This window comes from Parasteatoda tepidariorum, chromosome 6 (genome assembly GCF_982258835.1).
Source record: "Parasteatoda tepidariorum strain Cologne lab strain chromosome 6, Ptep-v5.0, whole genome shotgun sequence".
Taxonomy (NCBI): Eukaryota; Metazoa; Arthropoda; class Arachnida; order Araneae; family Theridiidae; genus Parasteatoda; species Parasteatoda tepidariorum.
The window spans coordinates 2486472-2514126 of NC_141760.1; the positions used below are offsets into that span (position 1 = coordinate 2486472).

Consider the following 27655-nt stretch of genomic DNA (forward strand, 5'->3'; position numbering starts at 1 on the left):
CAACTATAAAGAAATACCAATTAGGGCCCTATAAATTGCTCAAAGATTGGAAAATTTAAAATTGTTCAAACAATCACTGAATGACTGCAGAATTGTTATTTTGCAACAGCCCCCCCCTATGCTTTTTTAATTCTAAGAATTCTTATAAACCATCCCCGTTTGCGAACCCAATTTTTTTCAACCAGTATTAAACTTCATAAACGCTGCTCGAGTTTTCAATCCAGAATACATTCTTCTTTACTGACTCGACAACCCTTTGAGGGACAAGGCCTTCTTTAGAATCGTCCTCAACAGGGTGTTCTAGATTTTCACTTTTAGTGTTTCAAAATCTCCAATCATGTTAACCCACCGTAGTCTATATTGTTTGTTGAGCTTGAGGAAGCAATTGAAAACATATTTATTAAAACGCAAATAGCAAAGAAAACATCATGCACGCAATTTGAAGAGCATAACTCACACACAGTAAACTCAAGAAAAAGAAACTATCAATATCGCAGTCACAGTTGTTATATAATTCATTCGGAAATCATAGCCTGTAACACGCGCTACTTACCGAGAAAAAAGAAGTAGTTCGCACATCGACAGCACTTCCCTTGCGAAAAAAAACACATTTTTCAAAAAACACGAAGTATAGCTTTTATAAACTAATTTCTTGTGAACTATAAGTTAGTCAACTTAATTAATTTTTTACTGAGTCCATTTGAGTTTGTCAAAAATCACAAATTTAGTTCAGAAAGCTGCATACATTTCATTCGTTTGAACATATTTAATTTTTATAATTTTACCAATTATATCCTCAATAAAATAAAGTTTCAAACTTATGTGTTTTGAAAGAGAAAATGATTTTGCATTATTAAAAATTTAATGAATGATGACAGGTCTCTCTACAAATATAGAACAATTTAATTCCTCTGAAAAATTTAACAACCACATTACTTATTCAAAACAAGTTCAGTTTCACAAGTTCTGCCCAGCTTCCCTATGCACAAGTCTTTAAGCTCAAAAATAATTTTTTATCTTTACTACCACTGAAATACCTTAACACTTTTTTCAGCTTATTTTAAATTTAACAATCCTATTAATTTTGTAAACATACATATTTAATTATTATATATAAATTAATATAGCCCCTGCTAAAAGAAATAAGTTCAGTTTCGCCACGTGGACATAGTCACCGTATTTTGCTTAATGCTTTACCTTAAAATTAAAGAATCCACTAGCATTAAAATGTCACTTGAAATTGATTTTGCATTTTTGACCATTATCCAGTCTACACAAGCCTTTAAAAGTCCTGATTTGTTTGCTTTAAAATAACTTTTTATATTTTGTACAATTCAAATACCTTAATACTCTTGTACCTTACATTAAATTTAACAACCCTATTCATTTTTTTGAAACACCAGCCAGAGAAACAAGTCCACTAGTGGATAAAGCCACTGTATTTTGTTTATTGTTCTTCCATAAAATAAATAATCTCGCTCCTAGTATTATAGTTTTCTCTTAAAAATAATTTTGCAGTTCAGACCCTACTCAACTTGCATCTTCTCAATCCTTTAAAAGTCTTAATTTGCTGCTATAAAATATTTTTTTCTATCTTTATTACCATTGAGGTACCTAGACACTCTTTTAGGTAAATTGCAGTGCTCAGGTTTGAGACTCAAGTACAATGAGTTATCCATTAAAAAACTTTAAAAAAAAAACTGAAGTACGAGCGAGTTAGAGTTGATAAATACAAAAGAAATTTATTACTTGAATTTTTTTTTCATTTCAAATGTTTCATACAGCTTCCTTACTATACTTATTATACATTAAATCAGAATATATAACTATTACGCCATCCATATGTATCCCAATGCAAATATACTTAGAATTTTCTATTTCAACAATTCTCTGAAACTAGTAGTTTTGAACCAAATTTTTCTAATTTTATTTAATATGTAAGTGCTCATTTCGACCCAATTAGGGCCAGACTACATTTTAATGCTTTGCATACTTTATTTTCCAACACTTCGTCTCGCCATAATTATAATGCTAAGTTTGATATTGCTTTCTCTTTTACTCTATCTGATCGACGATCTTTAATTATTTGTTGTTCATTTAATTCCTTAAATTTTTCATTAGTTAAACCAATAGGACAACCATGAGTTTGATTTAAATCTTGGCTGTTATTTACTCGAAGGGAAAGTTGTGTCTTCAATGCTAGTTTGAATATCAAAAAATTTAGTGATGTTATTTTTTGGTTTATCCTTACTGAAGAAATGAATACTACCTAAAAACTTTTCGTCAAATTTTACTGAACGTTATTCCATTATTTTATTTCTTTCAAATACGCTCACATTTCGTCCGAGCCGTTTTTACCTGAAAGTTTTCTATCTTAAAGCCGTGATGGTTAATTATAGTTTAGTAATAAAATAATTCTTTTAAACTTACCCAGTGTTACCTTTTCGGGGTAAAGTTAGTAACATGAAAAATAGAGTTGTTCGAACAGTCTCTTTCCTCCTTTTTTTAATAGGTTTAAAAGAAAGGATGTGAATACACCCAATCATTACCTCACTCGCATGAGCGATCTCAAAAACACAAAACCAATATCTTTTAAGAGCAAATTATTATGATCTATGCTACACTCACCGAGATGCATGATTAACGAAAATATACATCAAGACATTAAACTAGACAAACAATTAAAAGCAGCATTTTGCAACACTTAAACACCCTATCTCAGCAAAAACTAATCGCTACAGCCACCAAATGTAAACCTTAATATTTTTCATCTGTCCTTAGTTCCATCGACAATCACGTTAATATGCCATCTGCTATCAATCATCTCTTTCTTAATGTATCAGATGAGACTATTTAGATATAAATTGAATTTTTACCGAAGGACAATAATTGGTGAAAGAGAATTTTTCTTTTTTAAAGTAAATGGTCAACTTAAATAGTAATGACTATTGTGTATTCAAAAATACAAGTATTTCAGAAATGAGTGATCTATTCATAAAACTCAAATTCTGGAATTCAGTATGAATGTTAGAGAGATCTCTAGACAAAGTAAGAGACATGCCCTTGACTGTGAAAGAGCTGTATTCTGTTACGGTCAAGTTCTGGCGAAAGAAAGTCGAAATTTGGATTAATATTCCGCTTCTGGACTTAATTAGAGTTTTTTTTAAAATTTAAGGATAGTTTACTGTAATGTTGAATATGGATGTAAGATAACTTCGTTAAAACTTTACCACTGTAATAATCGAAAAAGTTTCCTTAAAAGAAGGAAGGAAACGAAAAGTGAATTTTATTAACTGAATGTATTTTTTTTTTTTTTTTTTTTTTATCATCCAAACTCTCTCCGAGTAGTTGAAAGGGGAAGAAAAAAAGTTATGGTAGCTTCATGGCTTTACTTCTCTTATTGCAAAGAAGCAAATGAGCAGGGTTGTTTCTTCCTCGGTGCATAAGGATTTCTTTTTATAGGGAAATGTTGTTTTAAATATAGTCAATTAAAAGAGCTGCAAGCGTTTTAATGAACACATGACTCATTAAAGCCCCCCCCCCCCCCATACTGTAGAACAGGGACTCGCCAACCACTCCTCATTCATTGTTTATTTTCCCTTAAAAGTTAATATTTTTCACAAAAAGAAGATATCATGTTGTTCACAAAATGTATAATTATTAATTTTGCGACAGAAAAAAACTTCATTCCGCCTCACTACCAAAGAATGTAGAATGTGTCTCTACCCCTCGTTACCCTCCGAATTAAACTTGGGTAATAGTTTCGCAAACAAAGCTGCCTGCAACAAATTCTATTATATATTGTAACAGCAATAAGGCTTGTTTTGTTCAGGAAACGATTCAAATCCCAGTTGTGATGTGAGCGCTCTATCTAGACGAAAATCGATCAAATTGTATGGAAAACATTTCATTGAGTGATATAATTGTGTCAATAAACGACATCAGCAGTTCCGTGGATTCTGAGGGTTCGAGAGTGAATGATTTTTGAAACCTGTAATTATATTTATTTATGTTGTTGTTACTTTTTATTAAATAAAGTAAGATGCCAGTGAAAAAGATAAATATCATTATTTAATATACATTCTTTCCTTATAAATATGTGTCTCAAAAATTGCAAGAAAGATATGCATTTCTAAATAGATCTATTCATATTTATTTTTCAATTCAAAATAAAATAAATAAATTCAACCACAAATAAAAATGTTTCACTGATATTCATTCTCAAACTTTATAGCATTTCCTTTTCGTTTTCAAATCAATTCCAATATAAATCAGCCTATTTTAAAATTCTTTCAACATATTATTTATTTAATTTCAGATAAAATATTTTAGACTTGTGTTATTAGTAAATATCTTCGCAGTTGCTGATTGAACTTTATTTATGAAGACGAGCAAAAGGGAGTCGATTATTTAAGGTTCCATACCCGAAAGAAAAAAAATTGGGAACCAGTTCTTGCGATTTCAAAATGTGGTTCCACACATGAGAAAGAGATAATAAAAGTCGGTAATTAATACGTTTTCTACAACTTCATTTTATTCCTGTCAGAATAATTTTCAAAGAAGAGTTCGTTTTTTGACGCACGCTCCCGTACGTAAGATTTGAAACGCGCTCGAGTTTATTATAGAAGCGTATGTCGGCGTGGGGTTAACTTTATAAAGACAAAGCTTACATACTCGCTGTTCATATCTGCTTAAACTTACATCCGAATTAAAAAATGGACATGGAATGCGAATTTGACGAAACATAACATTGATGAAATTATTGAAATTTAAACATGAATCGTGTGATATTAGAAAAATTGATTGATTTAACAAAAATAAAAAGAATTTTTTGATGTTTATTTAACGTTATAATTGTCCAAAAGCCCTAGGTCCATAAGAAAATAGGTATATTTTTGTTAGTTTGAAATTATAAATTATACTTATTTTAATTATATATTTTAGTTGGAAGAAGCTTAAAGTCCATAATATTTCTTATTCGGTTATAAATACAGAGTATTTGCCTGATTTTATTTTGAAAATAAGATATGCACTATTTTTCTCCTTCAACTTTCTTAAAGCCAGATTCCTTACTTCGGTACAAAAGTGTCAACTCTTTTAGTGCTTGAATTGTTATTATTGGAATCAATTTTATATTTATTTTAGCTTCTAATACTTAAGGACTAGGTTGTGCTCAAAATAAACTAAATAATATTTAACAAAACAAAACAAAAATTGTATTTTATTGTAAACATGTATTTTGCTGTTAACAAAATACAAGAGTGGTTTTATTTACATCAAAAAAGTATTACACTGAAAATGTAATTTAAAATTGTGTTTAAGTAGTCACACAAAAAAAAAATGAAAGAAATAGTAGATACTTTATTATTTAGACAGATAATAGAAAGAATCCCATTTAACGTTTTGAATATATTCTAAACAGAACATTATGAATATTTTTTACCCATTTAGGGAGATTTTAAAAATATGAGGAGAATATGTTTCAAAAAATGGTCTTAGCCGTATAGCTACGGTTGCATTTTGCAAAACTATTTTTATCAGTAAATTATTATTTTTTTCCTTTCAAAATTAAAGCGTTAAAAAATATTACATATGAATGACATTTTAAATAATAGATTTTCGATAAATTTTTCAATAATTTAACGCCCTTTTTAATAAAATGAATATTAACTTAGCTTTTAAAAATAAATTTAATTTCGCAAAAGTTAAGCAAAAATTTAAGACGAAATATCTAATAACTTTCAAGGAGAACAATGAGGGAGAAATTTCTATGTAATGTAATTATTATTATGATTTTTACTAAAATAATTACTGACTAAAAGAATTTGCCTTTGTTGTATTCCTTGTAAATGGAGTGGAATAGAATAGAATAGAATAGAATAGAATAGAATAGAATAGAATAGAATAGAATAGAATAGAATAGAATAGAATAGACGTCTCACGGTTACGTGATTTTACCACTCTTCACACTTTTACATAATCCGTTACTATGGTTATGAAAACATTACTTTTTCCCCAAGCAGTATTTTTCAGTAAGAAGTGAGAATGACTTTTTCTCCCTGACGTGGGAGCAAAGGCAAGATTTGCGGATACCATTGTAATTGAGAAGGGGAAATACGGAGAGCTTGAGACGTCTATTCTATTTACAAAGAGGCCCAAATAATCTATTATGTGACATTAAGGTTTTCTATGATAAAAAGCTGGATTCAATTCAATTAATAAAAAGCTGAATTGGAATATTTAATTAATTGAGAAACTAATCTAATAAAATTAATTGAAAGACTAAATAAAAAAATATTTTATTCCTGACAATATATACGAATTAACTTTATTTCATAGCAAGGACTATCATTTTATCTTTTCATTACAGATTTGTTTGTATAACGTAAAAATCTATAAGCCTTACACTCAATGTGACGATCGATTCTTTAAAAATCTCAACAAACAAATAAAATAAAGTAGCATTCGTGTGAATATTATTTCTTTTTTTATTCATTCTCTTAATGGTTTTCGCGGAAAGAGGCCTTAAAAAATTCGTTTTGATAATGAAAACTGAAAATAATTCCAAAATAAAATCCATTTTATTTTGCTCGAACTTGAAGACCATCCATCGAATGCCGTGAAGAAAAAAATAGCACTATCAAGACGCGGAAGAATGTGTTTGATTTTCTAAGAATGTCAAATCGAATGTCACTTCTCCACCAAATTTAAATCGTTCTCGCAATCGGTTGCCATAACAACTAGACAACCGAGTGCAGTTGGATGAATCTACGAATGGATTTGTAAAAACATAATTTTTCGCGCATTTGACGATTCAGTGAATAAAACGCGTGCTCACTTCGTTCACCAACTCCTACGATTTCTAAGTAATCACTTTTTGTTACTTGGCAATAAACAGATTGGGCCAATGTATACATCTAAATATAATTACAATACACTGCATACAATTTATGTAAGTTATCTAAATTTCAAAACCTTAATTATAACGACCATTTATAACAACTCAAGCAATTTAAATGACTAAATCAAGCGATATTTAAAATCAATTGTCAGTTTTAATTGTTCTATATCATTTTAAAAATATTTGAATGAAAATTCCTTTTCAAGTATTTTTATAAAATGTTTGACGGAATTTACTTTCATATAACATAATGCATAGTTCAGAGAAGTACTTACATGACAAAAAAGCTTTGATCATTTAATTTAAAATTGTATTTAGGAAGTTACAATAAGATTATCGTTTGCTTTCAAGAACTATAAGAAATTGAGATTTATAGACATTAGAACAAAATTTTAAAATAAACTTAAATAACTAAACTGTTATAAACCATTTTTTTTTCCACAATTAAGTATAAGAACTTATAAAGTAATAATGTTACTCTGGACTAAGTTAAAATAACATGAAAATAAATATTCATACTTGTCTTAGTTTTATGGTTAAATTCCTTATATGAGACTTTTAAGAGCAAGCGATGTTTTGCATCTCGATCAGCGATAAGCGATAAAAATGTATATTTTTAATGAAATTTGTTACAATTTCATTCAGTAATTTTCATAAACAACTGAATTTATTTTGTAACAGCCCTGTCTAATTATTTTTTAGTTATTTATCGAAATTGAATTATTTAAAATCACGTTTAAATCTTAATTTAACATGGATTTTACAATAGTACTGAATCTTATAAGATCATGGATGTCTTTTCAGGCATTTGGAATTTTTGAAAACATTTACAAGAAATGATTCTTGACGTGTTAAGGAGTCGAAAAATAAAATGAAATTTAGGAATAAAAACAGCTGCATCTCCTTAAAGGACTTTAAAAAAATCCGCTTCATTCTTTCAAATTTTCCTAATTTTATTAAATTTTTATGCATGCGATGATATCGTTTACAAGCTTAATACCACCGCTAATATTTTTAATGCATTATTGCAATTACGAAAGAGCAATTTTCAATTTAAAAACTTTTGATGATTTCATCATAGAACTCATAAAGACTTAAAAAAAAAAACTTTGGTTTATTTATCGAATATTGTTCCAAAAAAAAGCTTAAAATGAAAATCGGATATTTAAGATTAAGAATTTATTAAAATTATGTAATATCTTCTACAACTGCAGCACGGAAGAAGTCCACATACAACCAGCGGGGGAGGGGGGGTCCCATAAAATTGAAAAAAATAATAATAATTTTTTTAATAGTTTACAAAAGAAATAAAATATTTTAAAAATTATTTAAGGGGTAATACACCGAGGTAGGTCGGAAAAATCGATTTTTTTCCTTCTAATTATGTTCTTCACTGTTTCTAAGATCATAATCCAAAAGATTAAAGCGAAATTCGTGATAGTTTCATTGTAAACATTAATAATGTTGAAGCTCGCCGAGCGCTCCAAGCGAGTTTCAACAGGTTTAGCCAAAGATTGTATAAATAACTATTACTATTCTCGAGAATGAAAAAAAAAGGGCTGATACTGTTTTTCAACAACTGTTTTCTGAAGTTCGAGATGCTGCTGAAGAATTAAATGTAGAGCTGCGAACAAAATGTTTAGTTTCTCGACAAACACGAAGAAATAATAATCAGCCAAACCATACCCCAGAAGAATATTTTCGGAAGGCTATTAATATTCCTTTATTAGATAATATTTTAATAGATTTAAAGGACATACTTTCCCCAGATGTGATGAAATTTTTTAATCTACGAGTTTTTTTACCTCTTCAAAACTGATACAGAAGATCTTATAATCGTTCGTGAAACTGCCGAGTTTTATAAAAAAATCTCTTAAATGCTTCCGTGAAAGCTTTCGAAACAGAATTTCGTCTTTGGCAGCGTGAAACAGAAGCAGAACTTGTAGTGCCCAACGATCTTTCTAAGATTATTAGTTATTAATGCCTTGTGACATCGATTTGTACCCATCAATCAATATGGCGTTGAGAATTTTAATAACTCTGCCAGTTAGTGTAGCAACAGCAGAACGTTCCTTTTCAACTCTTCGACGTCTCAAAACTTGGCTTAGAACAACTCAAAATCAAGAACGATTAAATGGACTCGCATTATTAAACATTCATCGAGAAATTGATTTGAATGTTGAAAAAATCATTGACAGATTTGCCAAAGTTTCTTAAAAACGCATTACATTTATTATTTAAAGATTTTGAATATTTGAATTATTTATGTATTGTTCTATTGTTCATTATGAAAAAAATAAATGAGAAGACTAGCATTAAAAACCTCAACAAAAAAAAACAACAAAAAAACATTTTATAAAAAAATTAATTGTGGGGAGGGGGAATCTGAGTCTATGACCCCCCCCCCCAGGAAAAATTTCTGGATCCGCCCCCCCCCCCAAGTAGCACCTAATATTAGATAACATCAGAAAATCGGCAAAATCTAACGTTATCTTGCACAACTTCTAATATTAGAAAGATACAAGAGGTCGCTGTATGCTCTGCATTATATAATATTAGATTCTATGCAAACTAATATTATCTAGCGTTCGCCTTAATATTACTTTGCGTTAGTTTTGATGCTATATAATATTAGATTTTGTATTTTCTGATATTATTTTGCACTGCTTCTTATTTTTTTGGTGTAAGCAAGAGGAATATATGGATGGTAGTAGAATAATTCGGTGATATAATTTTACTTAATGTTCTGTATTGTTGTGAAGCAGTAAAACATAGAACAATAGTTTTATGTCATTCCATGCATTATTTACTTAGCAATACAGAAATACTAAATAAAATTATATTAGTGAATTCTGCTACCTTCCATTTTTCTCCTCCTTACTCCGAAGTATGTTCAGCTGATTTTTTTGAATATTTCAAACTTCATTAGGAAATAATATTTTATTGCAACTTTTATTGATATTTTTTTCTTTTATTCATACAATGGGTTTTCTGACAAATTTTATATCATTAATAATTTTCAAGTCTTTAATTTTAAAATGTACTCTTAATTTTTTTTAAAAAAACTAGACTTATTTTATCAAAATCTCAATTTAATTTGTTAGTTTGTAATATATATATTTTTTAAATGTATAACTTAAGCCATTTGTAATTTCACAATTATCATTCCTTATTTATATTCTGAAATTATATAATAAAAACCACACTATATAATTATTAAGTTATATATTTACATTTGAACTGAGTGGAAATTTAAACTTAAAATTTTTTCCCCTTATAATATTAAAATTGTTCAATTTTTAAGTGGACATTTCTTGTAATAATTGGCACAATAAAGAACAAAATTTAAAAATATTCTGCGTGTGTACTATCAATGATTCGTTATCATCTTACGAGATCATCGCCAACAAAACCAATTATTTTTATTTTTTGAATCCGGAATGAAAAATGTTGCAGAAGAGTACCGATTTCTGCGTGGATGCTAGTTTCTGTTTCTGTTGGATCATTAAACTTAAACTAGTTAAAGTGATTCTTCGCTTACCTGACTAAGTACCAATCTTCATTTCTATCGTTCTTTCTTTTTTCCCTTTTTTTTCTTCCTCTTTTTCCTTAATTTTAATCGCTTTATTTTGTTACTCACAGATATATTTTAAAACAAAAGGATTCACTAAAATAAAAAGTTAGTTTTTCATTAATGCCTTATATGTAATTAAAATTAAATAAATTTGTGTCTTAGATTTAATTTGTGTTATGAAATTTTCAGCATAATAAATTCACCACATGTGTTAAAATGCTTTAAGACAGGAAAAAATTATATATCACATTTACCCATTATAGCTTTCTGATTATGTCATTTTAATTATAAATATTTCCCACGTATTTTATTTCCTCAAATCTAGCTACATACTTCGCAAGAAGGCAATTAAAAAATTTCGTTAGAATTATGTAAAAATTATTCGTTTAGGTTTAAACAAATTAATTGAGTAGTTTGTTTGTAATGACGTACAGGGGTGTGTTGCCGGAGCAAACTCCTAGATAAGAAGGATATGAAAAGAATACTGTAATAATGTAATCTCTAGGAGAGGAGATTTTATTAAATAAAAATGAAAAAAAAATTTGAATAACATACATAAATAAAATTTTTTATTTTAAATTTATATATGTGTATGTGTCTAATCATATATACAGGAGTTTGACAAAATAATTGCGACACTTCGATATTAACAAATTTTTTAATACTTAAAAAATAAATACTTAGAGAATCAGTTCATAAATTTAAAAGTTATTAGATGGTACGATTTCTCCTACACATCACTGACGTTGAACGCTTTTTGAAGTTTGAGGTACCGACAATGAACTACAAACGGAAAACTGTGCCAAAAAATGTGGCAATAAATTTGTAACTCATAGCTATTATTTTGGATATTATATGTAATATTGGGCAAAACTTCGTACACCTTGGTTAAATATTTATAGAGATGTATGAACATTTTTATAAAAAAGGAATTTTTTATCTTTTTTGCTATAGCTTAAATATTTAAAAAAAATTAAACAAAGCGTTTGAATCAATTTTAAACTAATAACGAAATTATTGCTTTAAAATTAAAAAAGTAATAATAAAAACTGCTCCAGATAAGAGTAACTGAAGTAGTTGCTTTATACAGCGCATGTGAGGAAAAAATTTTTTAAAAAAATTATCTTAATTTTACAGTGAATCGTATTTGACAACTAATAAGTTAAGTCCGATTTGAATATCTTAAAAATGAAAAAAGTTTCAAGCAATTTTCTAAGTAGTTTTCTTAGTCTTTTAAAAGATAGCTCAAAATTGTGTGGGATTTTCCACAAATTTCATTTTGTACTATTAAACAAGATTTATTAACAAGTGATAATATCCTACTAATGATGGGCTGGACAACAAAGTGTGATGGAATTAGGAAATAAAACATGCGAAAGAAAAAATACTTCAATCGGCATAATCTCCAACCGGTGTCATTTAAAAATTTTGTTAATAGGCACGTGAGGGGGCTATTGTGGATAAGTTATAAAAATAATTATTTAATCTATTGTTAATTATAAAAAGTAAATAAAATAAGAATTCCATTCAATTTTCAACTTGGTTATTCGATTTGTTAATATTCTGTACCATCGCTATATTTTTTAATAAGATATAGCGACCGCTGTGTGTATAAATGATAGCAAAATGATAAATTATAGCATTCTTTCACTTAATTTGAAAATAAACAAAAGAACCAATAATAATTTAAAAAGTTTTTTTGTATTTAAGTAGTAAGAAACAGCGCAGGTGTGGAAATCAAAAAATTTTCTCTACAAATTCTGTAAAAGCTCCATTTGAATGGGGGAAAAAATTAAACATTATTGGTAATTAATTACATACTTTTCTGGAATTTATATAAAAAAAAAAGCATTTGGATAAGGAAGGATTTTAAATAATTTAGATAAATACATAAAATGTGGTCATCATGCTCTGAAGTTTATATATGATAAAAATATCACTCAATCATACCTTATCTTTATTGTTAATACTTTTATATATCAATTTAAATATCTCTTAACTAAAAATATAATGAAAAATAGTTAATAGGGCTTCATTATCTCCTCCATCATAGCTGCAGCTTCTTAGAGGAGTGGGGTCTGAAATCCGGGTGCATCTAAAAGTGGATTAATACCCCAAGACACCCAGAGCCGAGGCACTTACTCTATACCTTAGCTACAGAGGCTGAGTGATTGCAGTCATTATCTCTCTTTCCATCTAAATTATTTTTCTCTATTGTTTTTTTTTTTTTCCAACGTAACGCGTCATCTTAGTTGAAATGGCCGAATTTATCAAAGATATATATATTTTTTTTTCGTGAGGAGAAAAGCTATAAAATGCTCCCTCATTATAAAATGCATTTTACAGAGTTATATAACTTATATTTTGGTTTTGGAATTTAATTCACGGACGAGTAAACACAATTTACAGACGTTGTGCATTTTGTGCGTTGACAACGTTGACGTTGTGCGTTGTGCATTCCAACTAAATTTTTTAAGTAAAAGTTAAAGTTATTAAGTTTAATATTATGTATTTCTACACCAAATTTGTTCGTACAGAATATTTTCGGACAAAGCCTACATTTTGAATACAAGCTGTGTGAATCGTTAGAAATTTTACGTTGTTTTTGTTTTGTTTTGACACATTTCAATACGCCCATTTGTTTGGGATTTATTTATTAATGTTATTTAAAGAATATTAAGTTTTAATTAAATTAGGAATTATGTTTTTTCCGTCTAATTGAAGAGCTGAAATATTTTTCTTTTTGCTCTTTCTTTTTTATGTAATTATGTATAGTAGAATAGTATCACACCGTTTTGCGGTTTTCTCTTTTCATTTTTAACTTATTTTATTATTTTTAAAATGACTGTTCTTAAAGGTAAGTCGCTTATTAAATTTTATTTATGATTTATGCTGTAATAAATGTCTTAATTTTTTATGTTTCATTACTTTATGTACTTATTTGATACTTTCGTGCTTACCTTATTTCTTTCTTAAACTTGTCTCTAAATTTTAATTGTTGTTTCTTAAATTTTATCCTTGTCCGGTATAAATTAGGGATAAGACGATAATGTTTCTTGTTATTATATTGAATAATTTTTGCTTCATTTTGAGGAAAATATTCATTAATGAATCAAAAGCAATTAAATTAAGTTGAACACATTCTATAGATATTGTAACACAGTTTGTCATTTGCATAAGAGCAGAATTAGTTTTATTTTCATATTTAAGAATATATCATGTTTGCATTAAAATATACCAAATTAATTTTTATACTGGAGTGAAGTTGGAAGTGAATTTATCCTTTAAACGAAAGATAACTCCTTTTTTCAATTTTGTAAAGTTTTTTTTATTATCTTATATTACTTCAGATAGGGTTTGATTCTTCTTGTTAAAGGCTGTGTGTTTGACTGAATTGCACACCCTCTGTGATTTTAAAAACCAAGAGTTGTGTAGTGCAGAAACGGGCCATTGCTAATCACACCATCATTACTATTGGCCTTCGCAAGCATTTCGTACTACTCAGGGTCACACTCACAATAGATTTCTATCAGAGGTGCAGAATATGTCTGATAGCCTGAAGAGGTGACTATGATGGCACAGATCATCTGCTGTGAGGTCTGAATTGTAATTGTGTAGCGAGTATCATTATTGTCTTGCAATCATTATACTGAAGATGAATCCACACTCCATTAATGCAAGAATTGAACAAGACTTTAAATGGTATTAGATTGCAAATGTATTTTCTACTTTAGGTGCCTTAGATCCGTCCATCATACTCATTGCTGCTAGTGCCGTAGGAGTGACCATTATTATTGTTGTATTTTTAGGATGCATGTGGTGTCGCAATAAATGGAAGAGGGTAAGTAGCCAATATTTGTTTATTATAAGATCTCTTTATCATTTTTATTTAATTAAACTCTATTTAGCTTTATTTTAAAAAAAGATTTGATAGTATTAAGTATGTATTTTTCAATTAGTTGAATTTTTTAACTTCTGGGTGATGGTTTGAGCTTTTGATTGATATTAAACTTAAAATTGACAGTAGATTTTTTAAGCCTAATAAATGTTACAATGGCTTAAAAAGTTTATTGAAATCTAAACTTCTAAATCTCAAGACAAAAATAAAAAGTTTATTAGACCTTCCATATTGCATGCTGGCCATTAAGAAAACCAGATGAAGGCAGACTTGTATAAAGAAAGTATAAGTATAAAGAAAAAGTTTTTGAAAACTATTTGACCCAATTAAAAATATTATATTAGTTGGCTTGTATATTTTTAAATGTGCCAATGCAAATCCTGTGAAAAAAAAGTCATATTTGAAAGTGTATAGGTTACTAAGATAAGAGGTAGACCTTCAAAAGACTGTTAGATTCTGCAGAGGCAGACATTGAAACGTCAATCGTTAGATTCCTTGGGAGAAACTTGTTGAGACAGTCTAGGCTTGTAATAGATTGTAGTGCATTTAATGAAGAAAAATAGATTCAATATCTCCTTTTCTCTATGTTCAGAGTTTAATGTTTTGAAGTTAATGAAATTTATGTTTGTGCTAAATGATTCTTTGTCATACAGTATCGTTGCCTTTTCAGATATAATGTTCGTTTTTTTTGTCTTTTATAAACTTATCAGTGTTTTCTTTTATCCAAATAAGAACTCTAAAATCCAAGCAGAGGTAAAAATTTAATCAATATTTCATTTATGTGTTTCTACTATTAGATATAATTTTGTATTTTAAAAAAAGTAGTTAAGAAGTGAAATCAATTGAAAATATAGGGAGTTATAATGTTCTAAATTATGTTAAAATATGCTATTTTGTGTCAAAAATACTGACCAAATCACAGAACCAAAACTATAAAAACTGGAACAATATGCAATTCCTTTAGATTGATCCGGATGACGAACCATAACTGTTTGATTGAGGTACGAGTCAAATTTTAGTGGAGCCTGACTCTCCAGAATTATTATCAATTGCTGTTTCCGTTGAAAGACAACATAAAAAAACAGGGGATTTAGAAGGAATAGAAATTAGATTTCGATGTTGATGTAAGTATTGCCCAGTAGAAGTACACTCATTTTAGGCGTTGTTCATTCCGCGTGTGAGGATCTAGAGATCCTGTTAGCCAACAAAACAACCGGCACAGCAAGATTAACAAAAAATTTGTTAGGGCTGAAAGTCCTCTGATTGGTTATGGTGTGTTCGAAAGGGGGGTACCAACTCAAGTGTCGCCTTACCGAGGTCGAAATTACATGGTATTCCTACCCTGCTTGCGAAAAGGTAAAACCTTTGAAAATGGTGCTGAATGAGTGGTTCCGGTCTGTGGATACTACTTGACCCTCTTTCTGTACACTTTTTCAAACTTAAAAAAGACTCTGTCTGAAAATGCTCATTTTTTCCCTCTTAGCTTACTCAACATCATTATCATGTGTCTGGATTGCCAGGAGATCATTCCATTGCACCTGTTACCAACCTCACAGAGTTCACAATTTTCCCCCCTCCTTCCAGTAACCAATTTTCCCTCCCCACTGGCATCTCACCTGATGAAGTGATCTTTGAACCTTTACCAGAAATAAGGAGTCGGAACTTGCCTCACACGTCAGAGCACCTGCGTCCTGCTCGATTTACTGGCTCGTGTGGAAAGATTTCTCTGCAAGATTGGTTTGGTAAGACCTTTTCCTGTTGAACAATCTATACAATGGATCGACTGACATATATGTTTGGTCAAGTTTTTTTTCTTTTTAAAATTAATGGTACAGTACAGAACCATTTATTCGGTATCCAGAAAGCCAGAAAAACTTCTTTTTTTTGTTTTCTTGCCAATCCATACAATGGATCTTGCTGTCGAACAATCTATACAATGGATTGACTGACATATATGTTTGGTCAAATTTTTTTCTTTTTAAAATTAATGGTACAGTACAGAACCATTTATTCGGTATCCAGAAAGCCAGAAAAACTTCTTTTTTCTGTTTTCTTGCCATTTTGAACTATAACGATTGAGGAAAAAAGCGGAAATTCGACGCATCCTTGAAGTCGAGTAGAGGAGAATGCGGAGAGGGATATTTTTCTCCACGTTTGTCGAGAGAAAACTTCAATATTTCATCCGTGACCTAGTAGATCTTTAGATCGAGAAGTGACAGGAAGGGGACAAATGTTTTGCTTTCTCCCGTGTGTCAAAAGAATAGTTGTTTTTCTGATGAGCTGCCGTCAACCAAACATAAAGAAGTGGCACGCTGATTTCGTTTTCTCTTTGACTTGAGAAGATGTGGGGTAATGCATTGCACGTGCGTATCAGTGAACAGAAGAAAGGGAAATAAAAACAAATATATATTCCTTTACTAAGAAAAAGTAGAATGGAAATGCATCATGGATTAAAATACGTCTATTTTCTATTCAATTATAAAATAGGAATATAGTTAAGCTGAATTTAATTATTTAAAAAAATTTTAAATTATAATCATAATTGCTTTGCTAGTGTGGGGGGGAGATACAAAAACCATCAAGCTTTGTCTGGACTACAACTACTAAAACTCATAATCCGTTTGAATAAAGCCCGTGCGTTCCCCTTTTGTCCATTATGTAACCTGCAAGAAGAAATGGACACTAACCATCTGAGAGTTGCCCTGCACTTCCTCTTGGGCCCTTGTGGGAACGTTATTGGCGGGCAAGATACATTATTAACGACCTATAGACTCTTTCTTTTTGTATCTCTTGTTTCCGTTTTTTGTTCTTTCTTTGTATTGTTTTCAGCTACAAATTTGTCTTTCATGTCTGCCATTGGAAATAAAAGAAAACAATTTAATGATTCAGAAATTGAACAACGATATCGTCTAAAAGTAAAATGACGGATTTGGAACTCCCGAGAATTGTCAGGGGAAAACACAATTTTACCCCAAATTATTATTATCATTGGCAGAGAATTTGACACTTGATCAAATTGTTGGATTTCCCTCATCCTTTTTTTGTAATATCGTCATTTGAGCAATAGAGGATTTTAAGAAATCCGATTTCCCCCCTTCCAAACCAGTCGTCATTAGGTGCATCTCCAAGATTCTTTTATTATTTTAATCGTTTCTGAGTGTCGTCAATTGGATCTCCGAGGTAAGAAACTTGAAACTTATGCCTCACGAGTATTGGTATGTTCGAATTTTTTTTAATCCACTTTTGTTACTCAGTTTTGTTATCCTTGATTTATTATGACAAATTATTGAAAATTTCGTATAATACATTATTATTACGATTTATTACAAACAAAATGTTTTTTAATTGACTGTTATGTTTATCCATAAATTAACGATATAATTTTTTAATATAAATTCTGATTCTTTAGAAGTGCGGTGTGATTCTTGATGTGGAATTACATCTATTATAATTCTGATTCCACTTCGTTTTGAGTTTATTTTTTTTCCACCATTCACTATAAATTTCGTACTCAATAAATTAGTTCTTTTTATTCATAAATTTTAAGATAAAGTTTCTTTTTTTAATCCAGTTGATCTCATAATATCCTGTCTTGCTCGGGGTTTTAATATTTGTGTCTTGTCTAAACTTGTAAATTTTTTTATTCTTTTAAATATTGTTTTTCTACCATTTCTTATTAAATTTAGGAGAGCTTTTCTATTTCCTCTTCTGTTTTAAATTGTGTTACTCTTTTTCATTGTAATTTGGGTTCGATAAAACATTGATTAACATTACTTTTTGGGCAATCTAGAAAACCGGAAAATTAAGACATCCGGGATAGCGTTTGTCCTGAGCATCCCAGATAATTGGTTCTCTACTGTATCTCATTTCAGCCGGTATGTGTATTTAATTTTCAAACATACTTTGTTTGAATAAAAGAATTTGGAAATAATTACTTTTTTCTTTGTTCTTTTCTAAATTTCTGTGTTTTGTACTAATTTGTTTTTTTTTTAAATATTTATTTCTTTGTTCATATAAAATAATTTATATGAATATTATTCATATTAAATGCTACAATACATATTATTTTTAAAAAATTTACTACCTAAGTAGTAGTTAGTTTTTAAGAGGCCATGCTTGAAACAATCTGTTTTGATTTAGATAACTTAAATTGTTTTTTTTTTTTTTTTTAATATCAAGTAAAGTGTATATCAAGTAATAATAAAATTTAGTTTTCTAACACAAAAAATTTAAACTATACTTTTATTGAGAAAGGAACATTTTAGTGTTTTTACCCTGTAAATATTATAAGACAATAAACATGATTTAATCTATTCTTATTACTTTTAAAAAGCTCTTTTTTTTCATGTATTTTAATATTTAGTGTGGATATTAAATTGCATGATAAGTGTAGCGCAATGTTATACTAACCTTGAAAGTGTTGGTATTGTTTTAAGTTTTTTTCATCTATTAAAAAGCTTTAAAATGAGATTTTGAGAAACAGACTTTGATGCAATGTTTTGAAAGAATTGTTCTTTAATGTTTTTTATAAAAAAAATAAAGTATTGTTTAAATAAAAAAATAAGAGTGTATTTAAATGAAAATATTAAAATACATTATGGAATATATTTTAATATTTAACATATTATTTTTCTGCCAACATTCTAATGAACTTAAATAAGAGATTTGTAGAAGTTCTCTATCAGACTAATTTTATCAAAGCTCTTTGTCGGGGATTTGGCTTGGGTGCTAAAATGCTTCAAGAATGCCGAAAATCGTGGAAAGGATGGGAAAAATAAGTTTATGGCATGTCCCTTGGAATTTATGTTCCTCCAACATGGAAAAAATTTAAACTAAACTCCAAATGAATATAAAAGATTTTTTCTTTTACTTTGTTATTAATAGCTGAAGGAGAAAATTAGATGAGGATCTAGTGACATCATTGAGGCTGGTGTTTTCCTTCATGCAGATGTCCTAATAAAATGCCTTGATAGCTGAAATGCAACTCTTTTTGATTCTTTGTTTTGTTTATCAATAGATAAAGTAATATTATTAATGGGAATATTAATAGATGGTTAAAGAAGCAGAAAATTTATTTCTTAAATAGAGGACCCGCTTTTAGAAAAAGAGACGCAGAAATATGAAATTCCTGACCCTCAATTTCGAGTGTCTACCAGAATCATTTTGTAGATTAAAGTTAAAATTTACGTGAATATAAAACCAATAGAACTATTTAAATATCAGGCATGTCATGTACTGAGGAAGTAAATTCTCAAATGAGGAAAGATAACTAACCTTTCTGTGGTTCTGTTATTTGTATGACAAAAGAACATTAAATTATTAAAAGCTATAAATATGTTTGCTTCATTTTTATTCTTTGAAATTCACTTTACTTTGAAACGTTATTGCTGGTGGAAGCAGTAAGGTTAACCTTTATTTAATGATAGTATCATGCCTTTTTCTTAGAAGAGAATTCGATTTGCTGCGCACAAATTTAACAAGTTAAATTTGTTCGACTATAAAATAAATCAGATTGTGATATTATATTATGTTTAAATTAAGTAGCTTTTTAATATCAATTTGAAGTGGAGTGTAAAATAATGTAGTTTATCATTTATATTGACCTGTTGTGAATCATTGACAGATGAATATCAAGTGAACTTTCCGAGGGATCAGTTAAAGTACGTGAGAGAAGTGGGGAATTCTTGGTATGGTCAGGCAGTGGAGGGAGAAGCGTGTGATATATTGAAAATAGGAATGAAAAGCAAAGTGGTGGTCAAAATATTAAGAGTGGATGCAACTTCCAGTGAACTAATGCAATTTCTTCAAGAGACACGTGCATTCAGGTAATTAGCCTCTTTCCATTTTTAGAAATTCCCACTATTTCTTTTTCAGCCATCTTCCAAGAATAGGTTTCTTCCAACTCAAATGGAAGAAATGAATGCCTCAAAAAGAAATATCAAATATTAGAAAAGTGTTTTTTTAAACAGCTTATGTTTGCTGTCTATCTTAAATAAAGTATTCCTGTAACAGGGCGATCATGGAGGTTAAGCCTACATAATTTCCGGACCAATGGCAGGATTGTGGTAATTGCGCACATACCACTGCTACTTCCCAAACAAACTGGTATCCATAAATATGAATCTTAGCAGACTTCAAGCCACCACTGCAGATTGAAGCCCAGTTCTTAACAATGACAGTTCAGTGCCCTTAACCACTGAACCATTGCAATAAATAATAGTATTAATTTTAAAACTATTTAATGTATTATTTTTTAAATAAATGAAAACTAAAAAGCAAGAATTAGAAAAGCAAAATAATTTTAGCGAATTTCTTATGAAATTAAAATTGTAATTTTTTATTATTATTTTACAATAACAAAATCAAACAATATTCAAATATTCTTAATAATAACAATTCACATTCTAAACATATACACTGCTAAAAATATATATATAGAATTCTTAATTGAAGAGTTTAATAGAAGAGGCAGGTAATTGACATTTAAAAAATATATAGATTTCTCGGGAAAAGTTATTATTTTAATCTTATTTTAATATATAACATTCATTTACATTGCCACATCTATTAATTTGGAAGATACTATCAATAGGAAGATTCAGTTGGATCTGCCAATCAATTAATCTTCCAAAGATTGGGTAAGTGACATTATTTCAGCATTCTTCAAATGGAAGAAACAGATAAGTGACTTGATAACAAATTGAGGACAAACAACACTTGCTTGACATCAAGCACTAAGATACAAAAGGTACGAAGACATTTCGGAGAAAATAAAGAAACTCTAAGCAGCAGTTTCCATACATAAAAGAGAAATGTAGAGTCTTTTATGAATCAATAGCTTAAAAATACAAAGAAACAATAGTTCTTAAAAAGCTTCACCCTATAATTTTGATAATGATGTGAACTTTGATAATGATGTGTTTGTTGATGAATTTAATATTTTTTCTGATCAAAGTCACTTTGAAAATGAGTATTGTCTTATGCTGATGCAGCTTTTTCAGTATATTATTATTGTTACTAGCTGAATATTTGTTCTTTGCACAGGTTTTTAAAAAAAAAAAAACTGCCAACGCGTCGGTAATCATCAACATGACCAACTCATGCTCAAAAATTAAGTTAACTCAGTTGAACTCAAAAAAATTAAGTACAACTCAATTAAGTTAAAACAATTAAGTTTTTTTGTTTTGCTCTTTTTAATTTCAATTTTTTTTGCTCTTCCTGGCACCTTTACAATTTGAAATTATTAGTGAAACCTCTTTTTGGAAAGAAGGCCATCCCCTCAACAATGCTTTGCATCTCTGCCCCACAAAAGGCATCTATCTAGGCTATAGGGTCAGTGAGACAAAACAAATAATTTTTTTTCCACTCACCCTTTGCGAGACATCCATCTAACCCCATCTAGACCTTGGATGTACTAAACAAACTATTATCTTATAAAAATAATCTATTACTTTAAACCTTACAAAAAAAGGAAAAGAAATTGCTTGAAATCCTCTATAAAAAAAAACAAAAAATAAAACGTAATTTAAGAAGAAAAAAAAACAGTTACTTGAAACCTTATAATTGTAATTAAAATAATGGATGTCAGGAAATCACATAATTTAAATTTGGGTTTTGTATGTATTGAGGCACAAAGTGAAAGATTGTATTTTAGTAAGTTTGATTAGAAAGTTATTAGGGGGGGAGACAGAATTATAAGTGAGGGCTTAAAAGAAGAGTAACAGTCATATATATTTTTTTTTGCTAAGATTTTAGTTTGATTTGTTATTATTATTACAGTTGAAAGTGTTGTTCATATTCTCGTAGGAATCTTATTAGATTTATTTCCCGTTGCTTTAGGAGATTATTCTTTATAGTCGATTTCTTCCACTTTCATCATGTTGGCATCTTCTGAAGTGGAATAGTGGAAACAGTTCCAGCCCTTCCACAAACGCATTTCTTTGATTGAATGATTTTAAAGCTCTTCAGATAATCTTTGAAGGGGCCAGGTTCTGTAAAAAAGAGGTCCCGTTCTCTGAGCCAAACCTGTGGAACCAGCAAAATCTCTGACACAAGAGCTCAGATTTTTTTTTGTGTCCCGATTCTGGTTTTTGTTGATGCCGGTATGTCTGATGGTTGGTTGTTATGTTTAGCTTAGATAAAGATTTTATGTATGATATCGGCAACGGGAAAAGTATTGGTATTCCTGTGTCAGTGGTGTCTTTTGTAGATTTATCAGCTAATTTATTACCTTGATTGTCCAAATGAGCTTTTACCTAGGAAATTCTTATTCTCTTATTAGTTGACTGACAGTGACTGGATTTCTTGTAGAATGCTGTGTTTTGCTTTGTAATTTCTTATGGCTGTAAGTGTGGATGAGCTATCGGACCCAAATTGTTGTAGTGGTGGTTGAGTTGTGAATTTGATAGCTTCCAGGATGGCTATGGTATCTGCCTGAAATATGGTATTTTCCTTTCTAAATTTATGTTTTTTAATCTGTATTACTTAAATAGATGTAATAGAAGTAGTCAACACAGTCGTCTGTGAAAATGTTTATTTCGTCTGATATTTGTTCCTGTTGAAATTCACTGATGATTTTGCTTTTGAAGTTAGCGGAGTGTATTATGTTTAATTTTGGTTTTCTCTCCAGTTCTACACGCTTGATTACATTGGTGCCAAAATTGTTCTTTTGGAGATTAATCCTGATGGTGGGTGGAAAGTTATTGACCTTTCATGTGCCCCGAAGATATTATCCGTTTACTAGAGGATTATCACTTGGGGGTGGATATCCGTTGATTCCCTTGCCTTGAGAGAGAGAATCTTCATAAAGAGTTGAAACTTAATGGAAATTTGCCAGATACTGAATTATTGATTAGCTTGCCTCACTCTTTCCTGAGATTGGTCAGAAAGTTCGATAGAGTTGTTATGGTGATTCAGTACTATTTTGGATGCAAGTTGAATTCCAGAGTTGTTGTCGCTAGGGAGTCAAAACCCTTAGATATGGATTACTGACGCCTAGCTGTTCGGCTATGTTGGCTCCACAGCAGGGAGGATTGCCAAAGTTCAAAAGTCAGATAATTTGATAAAAATAAAATCTTTAGATTCTATAGAACAGGATAGTTATTTTTAAAGAATAAGTTGAAAATAATTTATTGGTGGTTATAGATATTCTGAATCTATTCGTAAACAACGAGCGTGGAAGAAGACATCTTCTTCCTTTGACGTCTTTGAGGGCTCTCTAGAAGTTCATCCCATCTAAATGAAAATTAATGATATTCAGTATTATTTGGCATAATTTGAGGCAAACTTCTAATATTCAAAAATTACCATTATCAGCAATCTGTTCCATTTGCTGGGACGAAAAAATTCATTTCCATAGTACCTATATTAGTATTTACAGTACCTAATACAGTATATGCAGAATCATTTAACATAATATCTATTACCATAAAAATTTCTTTTCTTTAAATTATTATTTTTAAATTGAAAATAACAGACGGCTCATCAGCATTCTTTAAGATGTCAAGTGTTAAATCCAAAATTATATCCTATTTTTTTGGCAAAATTAATTGCAACTTTTTCATAAAAATGGATTCAGAGGAGACTTTTTGTATGAATAAATTACAGAAATAGATAGTTACATTTTTTTCCCAATGCTAAATGTCCGAAGAGATTTCTGAAACAAATTATAATATGGTAAAGACAGATGCATTGGCATCAGACAAGCCTTGACAGGTGTTCATGATTTTTACCTTCTTTTTGTGCTAATTCAGAGCCAATTTTATGCTAATTCAAATTATTTTCACTTAAAGAAATTCTTCTTATTAGTAATTGTGACCTGGTTCTTAGATAAGAATTGCATAGTTTACCGTGAAAGAAAAAATAAAGAAGGGTTAAAGAAAGAAAAGGGCAAAAAGGGTATGGAGTCTATTACATCAGGGCACTAATTTACTTCAGGGGTAACAAGGTGGATTCTTTTGACTAAAAGGGCAGCAGGGTGCTGTGCCCTGTTTACCCTGCCTAGAATGAGCTCTGCATGAAAAAATTGCAAATCATAATTTCTGCACTTAATTTTACTATTCAATTTCAATGAAATCATTAAAAATGGAATTCAGATTTGTTTCATACATTAACTTTTACAATCTGAATGCCGTTAACTTTTAACAATCTGAAAATGTCATTATTATTTTCTTTTTTTAAAAAAAACCAGACCTAGATTTGCAAAAATTGCCTGGTAATTCTTTGGCGAGCCCTGTTAATTATTTCAATTATATCAGTGTTTACATTATAATAAAATTGTTTTTTAGTATTTTTTTTATTTATTGATTCTTTTAGGAAGGTAAATAATTTGCACTGTTGTTGGTGTCATGTATATTCGATGATAAACAATCATAAATTTTTTAAGTCCTTAATTTTTCAAAAAAGTACTTAATTTTTTCATAAAAAAAGTTCTTAAAAGTGCTTAATTTTTGCTTTGTTGAAAGAGTGGGAACCCTGATCTGGTTTCTTTTTTTGTAATGCTCCCTTTAGTGAGTGATACAATTGTTCTATATGTTGTTCTCGTGTTTTATTGAGTATTTAACTAGCCACAATAAAAGGTCACTCTTTTAGTGTAGACTTTCCATACGTCTTACGTCCTATGCATTCAATTCACTTCATTCTGTGTGACTATTTTTAAATGGCAGTCATTTATTCATACATACGTATTTAAAATCATGTTGAATAGTGTATTTGGTTTCAGCCCTTTTCTTCATTTTTGTGAAGTACAATAATATTATGTTGCTAATATAAAGTCTTTTTTATTTTAGAAATTTACAGCATCCTCATTTAGTGTCTCTTTTGGGTCGCTGTTTGGAAGTTCATCCTTTCTTACTCATCATGGAAAGCTGTGAAAAGGTAGGCTATCTTCTTTCATGCAACAGCCTTTCATCCCTTCGGTGGATCGACGAAACGAGGACCTCGGGGACCGGACACTGGGGGAAGGGTTCCGCGTTCGGCCGACCACCCGACCGGAACTCCTGCACCCCAATGTCCGAGGTCAAGAAAACTGAGGTGGGGGCAGAGTAGGATTTGACCTTCTCTATGGGCTGTAACACTATTTAGTTGAGTGTTTTATGTCTATAAACTGTCTGGCCGAAAGTATCCGGACGCTGGGTTGTCAGGGTAGTGAAAGCCCGATGGTGTGGGGGATGTTTCTAGTGGTCCACTCGTTTCTGTGGTTGGAAACATGAACTCTGAGATGTGGACAATGCTGCACCCCCATTTCTGTGGCAATATTTCGACCCGTTTCTCTTCCGGCAGGAGACGGCTGCTCCGTTCGCACGCCAAGGCTCACACAGACGCGGTTCGACGAAACAGGTGTTCGAAAACGGGACTGCCCTTCTCAGAGCCCATATCTGAATCCCATAGATCATCTTCGGGACGCACAAGAGCGCAGACAACGTGGCCAGCCGAATCGCCCCTCCCAACTGCGAGCACTCCCTTCAGTTGTGTGAGTTGTCCATTCCTATGGCCACCTATCAAAAACTGGTGAAAAGTCTTCCCAGAGGTGTGGGGGGGGGGGGAATGCAAAAGGGAGATCCTACATCCTATGTCTCAGGACGCTCCATATCACTGGGTGTTTGAATACTTTTGATCAGAAGGGAGAGACATTAATTTTTAGGATAGGGTTTCTTGCTTGAATAACAATACGTAACGTGTGATGGACGGTTCGGCCACTAGAAGGAATAGTATATCTAATATCAGAAAAGAATATTTTATTTATTTATATAAATGACAGGCATTTTTCCACTCGGCCGAGTACCCCGAGGCGCCGCTGGCGTGCTCGAAATTTTCGATGTGTCGCAAAGAGTGCGAGAGTCTAGACCCATTTTAAAAAGATGGGCATTGGTCTAGCTAAAAGAAGAAAGAATGCCACAGAATAAAGGAAATCCCGTGAGACACTCCCGGGTGTTTCCCTCGGCTTCGACAAAGAGATGGGAAGTGAACCTCTTCTTTGCAGCATTCAAAAATATTGTATTGCAAAATAGAGATCCCTTTCTTTGCCAGGAAATCTGGATTTTTGTTTCTCTCTATGCAACCATGAGTAGGCGTGTCGTAGTCATAGTTCATGACTTCTTTAATCAAATATTTTAGAGTGGAGTTTCAATAATTTCGAAATTAAAAGATAGTGAATATTCTATTTAATATGCAACACATGTCATTTTTATATCTTTTAATTATTTCCTGGAGGTTTCACTGTAGTTAAAGCGTCGAGTTAAATACTATGAAATGCTTTGGAATTCTTTTGTTAAATTAAATTAAGGGCTTAAAATATATTAAACAAAGATAAAAAAAAACGAGTTAAACCAAAGAAAAAGGGATTTCGGTTTTTTCCCCACCCTAGTTTCAACTCAATAAAATAATATAATCTCGTTTACTTTTATCAAAATTTGAAGAAAAAAAAAAACTTGGAATTTTCTCAAAAAATTGCCTATTTTTGCAATAAAATCTGACAAGTGGTTATAAAAACACAAATTAGTACTCATTTTATAGATAATGCTTTCAACTTTATCTTTCATAATTAAAACTTCTCTGAAAAATAAACTGTTCAAAAAGTACAAGTGTTTTGTTTTCTTTGATAATCGTCCTAGCAAAATCAATTTTTGAGGAGGGTTAAAAAAATGTTCTCATTTGGTTAGCTGTCGTGAAATGTTGCAGGTAAAATTGATACTAAAGATTTTATTACTATATTGATAAAAAGCATCTGAGTTTGACTAAAAGAAGTTAATATCAGATTAAATTGATTTTCCCTGTGTATGTATTATCTTTTTCGTAAATGGATCTTCTAGAAACCCTAGCACATCAGTTTAGTATGATGACGAAATCCAAATGTAATTGATATAAATAAAATAAAATTTTGAGATTTGTGGATTATCCCCATTTTTATTTCAATAAATAATTTATTGTAATATTGTTTTCATATGAAGTGTATTACAATAATTACTGTCGATGTAACTTTTCAGAAAGGGTTACATATATTAGTGTCTTCTTTTCACAAATTTGTGTGTAATATCTTGAAGAAAATCAAAAAAATTTAAACTCAGAATCTTCCTTGAAATGATCAGCCGAAAGAGTGAAAATGGAATTTAAAAGTTTTAGCCTGATTGTTTAAAGATATTCATGTGGGATTTTTTTTTAAATAATTCCGTCTGTATTATACCTATATCTCTTTCCATTCTGCACCTCTTTTAGTCATCATTTTGCTTTAGATTCATCGAGTTTTGGCAAATGAAAGAAGTTTAGTCATCTGTGGGCAAATGCT

At 30.3% G+C, this 27655-nt stretch overlaps 1 protein-coding gene across 2 annotated transcripts in view; it reads left to right on the forward strand.

Annotated features, from left to right (window-relative positions):
* The first annotated feature begins 12780 nt into the window (after positions 1 to 12780).
* The window catches only part of LOC107445606 (serine/threonine-protein kinase LMTK1), a 38951-nt gene continuing 24076 nt past the window's right edge, over positions 12781 to 27655 (forward strand). Inside the window, exons 1-5 of one of the 2 annotated variants that reach the window (XM_043050199.3) lie at positions 12781 to 13332; positions 14210 to 14316; positions 15857 to 16115; positions 19997 to 20198; positions 25161 to 25248. In XM_043050199.3, coding sequence (XP_042906133.1) covers positions 13317 to 13332; positions 14210 to 14316; positions 15857 to 16115; positions 19997 to 20198; positions 25161 to 25248 — 672 coding nt within the window. In that variant the 5' untranslated portion in view covers positions 12781 to 13316. The remainder of the gene's footprint in view (positions 13333 to 14209; positions 14317 to 15856; positions 16116 to 19996; positions 20199 to 25160; positions 25249 to 27655) is intronic. The other variant, XM_071179145.2, reaches the window with a different exon arrangement.